The 11,371-nt window shown below is 33.2% G+C and overlaps 1 protein-coding gene across 5 annotated transcripts in view; it reads right to left on the reverse strand.

Annotated features, from left to right (window-relative positions):
• Nucleotides 1–11,371, reverse strand: part of MAP4K5 (mitogen-activated protein kinase kinase kinase kinase 5) — a 117,686-nt gene that overhangs the window by 22,559 nt on the left and 83,756 nt on the right. For 3 of the 5 annotated variants that reach the window (XM_045450929.1, XM_045450928.1, XM_045450932.1), the window contains exons 14-20: nucleotides 7,006–7,064; nucleotides 5,936–6,003; nucleotides 4,632–4,674; nucleotides 3,797–4,007; nucleotides 2,838–2,935; nucleotides 2,606–2,647; nucleotides 1,648–1,732 (exon numbers count right to left, since the gene is read on the reverse strand). In XM_045450929.1, the coding sequence (XP_045306885.1) occupies nucleotides 1,648–1,732; nucleotides 2,606–2,647; nucleotides 2,838–2,935; nucleotides 3,797–4,007; nucleotides 4,632–4,674; nucleotides 5,936–6,003; nucleotides 7,006–7,064 (606 nt within the window). The remainder of the gene's footprint in view (nucleotides 1–1,647; nucleotides 1,733–2,605; nucleotides 2,648–2,837; nucleotides 2,936–3,796; nucleotides 4,008–4,631; nucleotides 4,675–5,935; nucleotides 6,004–7,005; nucleotides 7,065–11,371) is intronic. The other 2 variants (XM_045450931.1, XM_045450930.1) reach the window with 1 other exon arrangement.

Here is an 11,371-nt window from a genome sequence, read left to right on the forward strand (position 1 = left end):
AGCTAAATAAAACCTGTGATCCTGAATTAGATGTTGTTGGACTGGGGAAAAAAGAAAGGGGAAGACAATAAAGAATATTATTGAGACAATAATTTAAACATGGACTGTGATGTCAACTATACTTCAATCAAAAAATAAATAAATATGGACTATGTATTAAATCAATGATAAATTTCCTGATCTTCACAATTGTACTGTGGGTATGTAAGAGATGATTCTTGTTCCTAGGAAATACAAAATGAAGTACACAGAGCCACTCTCAAGTAATTCAGAAAAAAATGCACATATAGATAAATAATAGAAATAACTGATGATTCTGAGTATAGAGGAGTTTCTTACACTATTTTTCTAACTTTTCTGTTAGGTCTGAAATTATATCAAAATAAAAAGTTACAAACACACAAAAAACATTTCTTTACTGATAAAAATACTTTTTTTGGTTATATTTCTAACAGCATTTAAAGCAGATAATTATATGACTTGTTTATATTATTATGTTAAAGTGGAAACAAACATTTCCTGAACACCCTTTTTTGCCTACTCTGTTTGCTAATTGCCAGACACTCAGGTAGGCAGGCTTTTTCCTTCCTTGCAGTGAGGTGAGTAATAAGAGTATTTATGTTGTAAAATGATCACACTGAGAACAGAGGTGTAAAGTTTCTTTCTCAAGTCATATAGTAATGACAGAGCAGGAATTCAAACCCAGGTCTATTTGATTCCAAATTTTTACCTCTATGTATTAGGTTTCCCCACTTTAAAAACATACAGTATAAATTTTTAAAAATAAATTGTTATATTGCCATTATTTCAGATTTATAGAAAAGTTTTAATAGTCCAAAGAATTCCTGAATATCCTTCACACAGATTCCACAAATATTACCATTTACTACTTTTGCTTTATCCTTTTTTCACTCTACACACACACATTTTTTTTTCTGAGCTGTTTAAGTTACAAACACGATGCCCCTTAATTCCTAAATATTTCAGTGTGCACATCTTAAAAAAAGAAAAACAAGTGTTATATAACCACAGTACGATGTTCGAAATCAGGAAATTAACACTGACACAATACTATTATCTACTGTAATGACTTCACTGATTGAGATTATCAACTGTCCCAGTATTGTCCTTTTATATGACAGAAAATCCCTAATTATGGTTGCAATCACTTGTGGCATGTCTATTCAGTCTCCTTTAATCAGAACAGTTCCCATATACTCTTAAATTCTAAAGGTTAAACCAAAACTCTTATCTACCAATTTAGGTTGTTGCAGGTATCTACACTATTTAGTCTCTAAAGTAATATTTTTAAATAACTTCAGTTCACTGACCATAAATATCTTTTTTCATAATAAATATTTTATTAGAGGTGTATATAATTTTGTTCAGAAATTTCAGGGGCACCTGGGTGGCTCAGTCCATTGAGTGCCCGACTCTTGACTTCAGCTCAGGTCAAGAACATGCAGTTTGTGAGACAGAGCCCCTGTCGGGCTCTACGCTGACAGTGTGGGGAGCCTGCTTGGGATTCTCTCTCTCCCCTTCTCCCTGCCCCTCCCCAGCTCACATGTACATGTACAAGTGCGGGTAGGCGCACACTCTCTCTCTCTCTCAAATAAACATTTAAAAAAAAAAGTTCAGAAATTTTACCTTTTGTATCGGGATGTATCCAAGATGTTGCACAATTAATTTTCAAAGGGCAGCCATCAAAAACTTTGGAAAAACATGCTCCCATCTTATTTATAAATAAGGAAGAAATATTGACTTATTTGATTATGTAATTTTATATATTCTTAGAAATCAGCTAAGATTACAAAATGCTAAATTCACTCTTACTTGCATATGTTTATGGTTTCATTACCAAAATTCCTATTTTGATATCATTTAATGACTTCTAACAATAGAGTCTCCTATTGTTGCCTTGTGTAATCCACTATTTCAGGGCAAAAATAACAAATTTACCAAAACATCTACATATGTCAGTGATCTATTTTAGGAATTTTAAGTCCCCACTTATCTTTAGGACTAACATTTAATAATGTGAAATAATGGATGATATTACTGAGCAACATCACAGTGATTGTAATTGCAGTGTAACTCTGTAATAGTGAAGCAGACAAAAAGACTAATATTTACATTACATATTAGACTTTTACTGAATAAAAAGGTATAATCTATAAAGCATCCCATTCATATGATTGGCTGAACCACCTCGGAGAGCCAGAGAACAAGCACTAAGATAAGCTTCCCCGTTCACTGTGTATAGTTCAGTGTGAAAATGGCTTCAGGGGCAGAAAGGAATTTAACCCATATAATGAAGAGGACACAGTACTACTGATATCATCATATTAAAGTTAAACTGGCTTTTCAAGGCTACTCTGAGAACCCAATTGCCATATTTACAAAAAGCAAAACTTTCCAAGTTCTAACCAACTCACTCACATTAGGGTACATGATTTGATTCGTGGTGTATCAAAATGCATTTATGCCTTTGTATTTTATGAATCCTTCCATTCAATAGCTCAAGATACTTGACAGCAAACAAAAAATCTGCTGCTTCTAAAGAGATGAAAATTGGCCAAGTGGTTCACATAAAAATATTCCTTACCAGCACTTTTGGAGTGGGTGGAAGGCCATTGATGGCTGGTTTCTGTGGGAAAAATAATTTTTATTGCTTTAAGATCTCTTAAGCCTTAAAAAAACACCTATACATTTGGAAATTTAGTTATCTAATTCTTGAATTAAAGAGACAATGCCCTCTGCCCACCAAACAGACACTGCCTCTCTATGATAAACTCGGTAATCGTTACAATTAATCACCAAATGCCTGTTACACCTACCGGGAAATCTCGCTTGTCTTTTTTCCGTGGTAACTGGGGTGCTTGTGCTGATCCTTCTGTATTTTCACTAATTAGTTTTGAAATACCATCACCATCTCCTAAAAAGAATCATGGTTAAAGCTGAATGAACATACAAGTAAGTACCTTCCTTGAAAAATAATTTTCCCTTTCCCCCAATACTTGTTTTCCATTTGGGTGATCCTTTACTGGGAAATATTCTCTACTGGCAGATGAGTTAAAGTATCTTCATTGCCGTTCTCTAGGTTCAACAGAAGTAGCACTGCATCTCTAGCAGTGGTCTTAATCAATGTAAACAACAAATGTCTTTCCATATTGTGAGAAAAATGAAATCTGATATTCAGATATTCAGGCCTGATATATTCAAGGCCTTTCAAAACTGAACTCCAGTCTACCTTTTTAGTTCTATCTCCTAGTATACCTTTCAAAAGCTCACACTTCTCCCATAGTATACTTCCAACACAATCCAGGTTGTCAGTGCATTTGTTCATTCTTTCTTGCTCATCAGTCATGCCTGTCAGCACTGGCTCCCACTAATGAAGGATTCATCTACTTTAATGCTCTGCAAGCCCCCCGCCCCCCACTCTCTTCCCTATCCTTATCTTCCTGAAAAATTTCTCATCTTCTATTACTATAGTTAATTACTGTATGAGACACTTACATAAGCTGTCTTGTCTAATGTTACAGGTACCCATAGGGTGTAACTTCTGCTACAGATCCTGAACTTCTGGAGGGCAGGAACATCCATTCATCATTCTAAGACCTATCATATTACTTAAGAAATCAAATCAGGGTTCACTTGGACTGAATCTATTCACAGTCCGCCCACGTGGAATTTTAAAGTAACTTCAGAAAGCTTTAAACAGTTAAAAGAGTGACCAAAGACATTCTTTAAAATATGAAAATGGCTTTCTTTTCAGTTTTCACTTTGATTTATTTACCCAGATCACAGTATCTAGCTGTATGCACTCCAGGACTGCTGACACTGCTAGCCATACCAATAGAGGAAGTCTCAGCTACAGGACCACAACTTGGGCTACTCTGTCTTCTGAGAAACTGGGGAGCTCTGTTCTCTGAATCAGGGCAACGTTTTACAGTTGATGATTTTTCTTCATCTAGGAGGTTGTCTTCAGGGTAGCTGTTTATCCTTGGCTGTGATAATAAGACATAAGACTACTTTAATAAATTTGGATATGAAACAGTAACACTTCATTATCATTACCCACCTAAGACTTTAGGGGATGGGGAGGTATGTGATTTTTTCTTTTTGCTATGTAATTCAACTCACTAAGCTAAGTAAGAAAAATAAACAAGAGTTACTGTCCCAACACAACTAAGAACTTGCCATGTGATTTTTTAATCATCCCTAAGCCAAAACTGCTATAATTTTAAACTGATAAAATTATATAAACAATCCACAAAATATTTAATAAGCAGGAATAAGCAAGGACTTAATGAAGTATTACTCCATTGAAATAGGAAATTGCCATACTAAATGAGGACTGTAAATGATGAACTCTTCTGTTTCCTCTTCATGTAGTCGAGTATTTTCTCAAATGAGTATGTGATTTTTACCTTTTTCTTATAGCTATTAAAATATTGTATTTCTCAGGAAGTTTTTTAAGTTATATTTTACATCTTTGTAATCCCCTCTCGAAAAAAAACTGTATTTATCTAAAGCATATTTAAGAGAATTTTGAACAAATTCAATGAAATTACTTTTTAATTATTTTATTATTAAAAAAAGGATTTATTCAAAAATTTTAAGTTGCTCACCTTAGGAGGTAGGGGAGGTGGTATTGCACGTTTTGAGGTTGATCTAACACAAGGAGAAAAATGCAATTCAGATGGTAGTAAATGTAACATAAAATAGAGACTCCAATAAATGTGCATTAAAATTGTTTACATTCTTTAGATCATGATAAAGAGAATTTTTAAAACCTATAGAAAGACCTAAGACCTCATTATGTCAAACTGTATTAGCAGGACTATAAAATAGATTTGTATAAAATGAATACAAAGTCTTTTTACTTTGTGGTTATGCTCTGCATATTTAGTATGTAATAAAAATTAAACTTAGTAAAAAAACAGATTCCAAATTTTAGAGTTGGAAGCCACTGTGAATCATAGATTCAAGTGGCCATATCATCAAACCCTTTTTGCTAGCCCAAGTGGGGTACATAGATTAACAATATTGGCATCACCTTGAAACTTCCATATGTATCGTCTAGACCTATGGAATCAGAACCTTCAGGTGATCTTCCAGGCACATCAAAACTTAAGAATCACTGATCTAGCTCACTGGTTCCATACGCTTATTTATCTAGAGTTATTGTAATCAATTGGGAAGCTTTTAGGATTCTGAGATTCGAGTCCCAAAGACCGTATTCTGTTGCAAGCGTTGGCAAACTTTTTCTGTAAGGGGCCAGACAATAGTAAATATTATAAACTTTAGTGTATACAGTGGTCACAAGTACTTAACTCTTTGTTATAATGTGAAAGCAGCCATAGGTAATACATAACTAATAAGCATGGCTGTATCCCAACAAACCTTCCTTATGGACACTAAAATGTTTATATAATTTTCACATATAACAAAGTATCACTCTCCTTTGGATTTTCTTTCAATTATTAAAAAATCTAAATACCATTCTAGTTTGTGGACTGTACAAAACATAGGCAGTGGACCAGATGTGACTTATAGGCTTGGAATATCTGGGCAGGCCCTGTAACTTACCTGTTGAGGGAAGACAGGTCTAGAATATAAAGTAACTATACTGCAGAATGGATTTGGGGCTTTGTGACTCCTACAGCACTTTTTCCCATGACATTATGTACCTCATCTTTCAGTAAATTAACATTACATGCACTAAGCTGAATTTAAAGAAGAAAACCTTAATTATCAACACATGATGCCTTTTGGCAATTAAAAAGTCAGAAGCTTTACACTGATATGAGGCAGAGCACAATTTTTTTTTAAGAATGAAAATTAAAACTTATTAGAATAAATTGTTCCCACCCAATACTGTTCCTATATAAAGTAAAATATAAGTAAAATATTAAGTTAGCAAACAACTTACTTGCCAGTATTTGCACCATCAACAAAAGGATTCCATTGTAATACAAAGTTTGGGTCTGATGACACTCCCTGTGAAGGTAAAAATAGTTTAAAATGTTCCCTTATAACAGATATTAATCATTTTATTTGATTCAAGAAAATATTCAGTGTCATGATTGTTAATCATCTTGGCTTTCAATCAACTTTTTAATCTCCAGTTAGATTTGCTGCCATTTGACATATTTAGGTCAATGACTCATTATCTGTTGACTGAAACTTAAGAAATTCCATAAACATACTGAATATAGTTTCAGTGTGACAAGCCCTCTTTACCAATGCTAGTATATTCCAAATAAACAGAAAAACATAACTCTGAATTATCTGCATCACTAATCCATTAGTGTGGAAAACGAAACATATTATTAAATTATCATTAACTTATTGGTGCTACTATTTTTTCCCCACTGGCATAGAAACTGTGCAATATATACAGTAAGAAGAGTACTACTTCCAAATGTTAAGAATGAAGAGATCCATTAACAGAAGGCAATTCTTCGAAAAATTATACTTTACCGAAGCTTAAAAATAAAGTAAATGTTAAGGTAACATCTAGGCAACTCTGATAATACCTTGCTCTATTTATTACTTTTTTCCTTTTAGATAAGAAAATGTTTAACTAAACAGTAACTTCGAAATATAAGAGCAATGGTTAAAAAAGAAGCTATATTAACAAATAAATATCAAAAACAGTAAGGTAATGCAAAAATATACTACAAACCTAACACAGTCTGTAAGAAAAAAAGATCCTAGAGCTTAAAGCTCAACATCAAATTCCATATATTTAATAACTTCATGTAACTCCTTCAAAAGATTCAGAAAGGTCAATATGAATGGTTAAAATGGTATATTACAAAATGTACTCTAGTTAAAATATGCCTAACTATAAGCTTTTTCAAACTTTAATATGTGAAATACAGTATCAAAATTAATGCTTGAAAGAATATATAACTTTGATCCTTAATCAAAGTTTACCTGACTATAAGTTTTCTCAAATTTTAATGTGTAAAGTACTTCTGAAGTAATAATTCCTACCATTTCATCCCGTGCTTCTGTTTCTTTTCTCAGAGGAGGTTCGAACTGTAATTTGTCAACTGCAAAATATGTAACAGATATTCACAAACTCTATCTTAAAGGGTTAATTTCAGAAATGTAGCAAGAAGCATATGTATAGGGGAGAGGGGAAGGGGGAAAGAAGAAGAAAGAAGACAAAATTTTTTCACTTTTTTACTGCAAGAGTACCTTTCTTTATATTTACCAAAAGAAGGTAACAATTTGGTAGCTTACTACAAATCTACTTAGTAAATTCTTTGTGTATGAGATTTAAAAAAGTTAATCAAAGTAGGTGACTAAGAAAATAATGGTGACTAAAGGATTTTCCCTGTCTAGGCTGCACACTCTGTTCTAAGGCTACAACTTTATGGCAGAAATGAACCTCCCCAAATTACCTATAATTATCTAAAAAGAACAAACATTAAATTAAATGCTATAATGGAATTCAGAAATTTAATATTATATTTTGCTCAATGTATATTTTATTTGGCCTACTCTTTTATATGAAATATTCTAAAACAGAGAAAAGGATAGCTTATTATTTACTCATAAAGTACACAGAATTTTAAAACTGTAAAATCTAATGACTAAATGATCAAAGAGAAAAAAAAAAAAAAAAAAAAAAACACTTGCAGCATAGAGATGCAAGATCCCCAAATACAATCTTGGCAAATAAAATACATTAAAAAATCATTTTCAAAAAGGATCCAGTTGTCTTTATCCCTAAAACAAGATTTGTAAAGTAATACAAAGTACTTATATAATTCATTAAATAAAAGCATTGTCATAAAAATTTCCAAAAAAAGATTGAAGATATTTCATAAAACACAGTATCTACTTTTCAAAAATAACCTGAAATAAAAAGCTCTTTATTAGTGATTTATTTCTTAACATAATTAAAAAACATCCTAACTCAAAACCACTACTTGAAATCACTACTTCAACTCATTTGAGACAGAGATGAGCTAAAGTTTTTTTGTCACAACCAGAAATACTGGCAAGCAGGTCTAGAGATGAATCACAAGTGTGTAAGTATGGTAAAGAAAGAGAAAATATCACTCTTTAATAATAAGAATTATATAACAAGCAAATTTCAATACTTAAAAAGAAATTCCTAGAGAAAATGAGTTTCATAAACATTGAAGATGTTTTAACACATAAGAAAAGTACTCTTCTAAAACTGTAGCCATAACTATGGCACAGAATGCTATATCATTGTTTTATGTGGTAGACGGGACCTGAAGTTGTTTTGTTTTAGAGAAAATACCAGCAGTACCTTTGGGTGCATCTTTGGCGTATGAAAATACAAAGATGGGGAGGTCTTCTATTATACATACTCATTTATCTCTTTAAGATGATGTAGGCTCTAGCCATAATACGGTAACAGGAATTGTATTTCTCCTGCTTTAAACAACTAAGACATTGGTGTTACATGTATGTGCGCATAAATTATGTGAAGCAATTGTTTTGAGGCAGTGGCTAACAGATACCACAGCACTGTCCTTGAGAGAAAGGAAATACATGGTGGCAAGATCCACATTCACTCTGGCTTTCTGCCTGGAGGCACTTTACAAACTAGGACACAAGTAAGTGGAATCCAAAGAGAGAGTACCAGCCTCACTGGGTGTTGGAAACAAAGACTGAAGATTGGAGCTGCTTAGGTAGTTGGAATTTGAAGGGCAGAGTGCCAGAAATAAGAAAGCTGCATAAAGGAGGAGCTCCAGAAATATGCCAAGAGATCTCTTTAAGTCTTTGGTTGAATACTAAATTGCCCATAAGCAAACACGAGATTATACAAAGTACGTCACAAACAGCTAGCAGAGGAGTGCTGAGCTAAATGCAGATTCTGGTGATTGCACAGTACCAGGAAAGATAGTTGAATTTCTAACCAGAGGAAAGAGCCTGCTGAATATTCTGGTAAAACCTGTCACAAGCCTTAAAAGGATCAAGCTGATGTACCACTTAAGAAACTCTTTAAACACCTTTTGGATAAAGAGGACCAAATCCAGACGCTCAGTGTCGCACCACAATGTCCAAGATATAATAAAAAAATGACCAGACAAGAAGCAGGAGAATAGAAACCATAACCAGTTGGAAAACAGATACAATCTTCAATAAAGGAGTTCCCAATACAACATTCCAAGTTTCCAAAACAGGCCTCTGGGTCAATTTTCATGGTATTAGACCTGATATTCACTCTTTCATACACATCCCTTTTTTGTAGTGTCACATTTCACTTGAACTTTATCCTTTTCAAAACCCTCTAACTCTTCTTGGGGCCACCTGGGTGGCTCAGTTGGTTGAATGTCTGACTCTTGATTTCCGTTCAGGTCATGATCTCACTGTGAGACTGAGCCCATGCTGGGCTTTGCACTGACAGTGTGGGCTTGCAATTCTCTCTCCCTCTCTCTCTGCCCCTCCCCCAGCTCACCCTTGCTGCTCTCTATCTCAAAATAAATAAAGCCTAAGAAAAAACCCTGTAACTCTTCTTTTCCTTTGTTTAATGAGATGTTCCATAGTTCCTCTGGTGTATGTTTTCCTTCATTGCAAGGAGTCAAGAAACCTGGCTTTGCTGGGCTACACATTTATCCTTGGTTTCAGACTAGGCCAGGCTCATAATAATTACTATGTCCACTAAAAATACACAGGAAGGATGCTTATACTAGTGATAATAGCCTGAAACTGGAAACAAATCAAATGCCCATCAACCAAAGAATGGATAAATTATGATATGATCATACAATGAAATATGATTACTATGAAAACAATGATTGCTATACATGACATGAATTACTCCCACAGACATAATGTTGAGCAAAAGAAACCAAGCAAAAAGGGTGCATTTTGTATATCCTATTTATCTGAAGACCCAGATCAGCTAAAAACCAATCTATAGTGATAAAGGATCAGAACAGAGATTAGCCTGGGCAATGGAAAGGGCAAGAGGATATGAAGAAAGAAGGACATCGATTGTAATGGAGCATAAGGAAAGGAGCCTTCAGAGATTCTGATAATGTTCTATATTTTTAATCCCCAGATCAAAAATCAGTTTTATGAGTGTATACATATATAAAAATTCATCATGCAGTACACCTAAGCATTTTACTGTATGTAAGTTACCAGCTCAAATTTTAACATGAAACAAAAAACTAAGAATAGAACTAACTAGGTGTATATAAAATCTATTAAACAAATAAAAACAAAGCTATAAAATACTCTTGATGGACACAAAAGAAGACTCAAGAAAATTTAAAGATAAATCACCAATAAAATGACCTTCAACTTTATCAAATTTTTTCTGGTACTTAAAGCACAGAGCTTACTCCACGAAGACATTAGTACTCTGGTCATTCATGAAAGAACTAAGCCTTGAACTTACTTACCTCTGAAAAAGCCTATTTTAAATTAAGAAGACAGACTACCTTATAGGTGTTGACTCTCTCAAAGTTAGTACATGACCTTTTATGAGATCTCAGTAAAAACACTGAGAATTTTTTTAACTAGATACATTGATTCTTAAGTTTATGTGGGGAGAATACAATAGCTAACTATCATAACAAAAGTGGGGGAGGTAGAGTGAGGGGAGTAGGAGGATAATTAGTCTTAACAATTTTAACAGGTATTATAAAGACATAATAATCAAATTATGCTATTTGCATATGACTAGACATAATAATGCAATAAGAGAATTTCTGGAAAGAATCCAAAAAAATATATGGTCATTTAGTACATCATAAAGGTAGCATGTCAAATCCATTAGTAAAAATATTAAGTTTTTAATAATTAGTAGACAAATGGGTAGTCATGTAAAAAGAAACTAAAATTGTATACAAACTTTATACATCTTACCAAATAAATTAATACTGTATATCAACTGTTAAATATTATAACAGTGAAAGTGTAAAAATACAAGAAAAAAATAATAGAATTCTTTTATAACCTTAAAATCAGGAAGGCATTGCTAAATATGACACAAAACCCAAAAGTTATAGAAGAAAATATAGATAAATTAGACTATATTAATTGAATATTTATACAACTGCATAAAATAAAGAAGATGGCTTTATAATGGAAGAGCAACTTTGCTACTTTTCTGTATGGTATTTGAAGTCCAGAGAGTTGATTTGGGATTATATAAGAAGATAGCATAAGAAGTATCAGCAATCTGGGATTAACAAAGAGATAAGATCTCCGGTTACTGGTTTAATTAAGAAAAGCCTGACTGAATCAACTGATACAGGAAGGACATTCTAACTCCCCACTGACCTATATTTCCAAAGCTGTATAAAGCTAGAAATATTTGGTTTAAGAAAACTCAGACTTCAACAAAATGTTAATCTATAATAAT

This window comes from Leopardus geoffroyi, chromosome B3 (genome assembly GCF_018350155.1).
Source record: "Leopardus geoffroyi isolate Oge1 chromosome B3, O.geoffroyi_Oge1_pat1.0, whole genome shotgun sequence".
NCBI lineage: Eukaryota > Metazoa > Chordata > Mammalia > Carnivora > Felidae > Leopardus > Leopardus geoffroyi.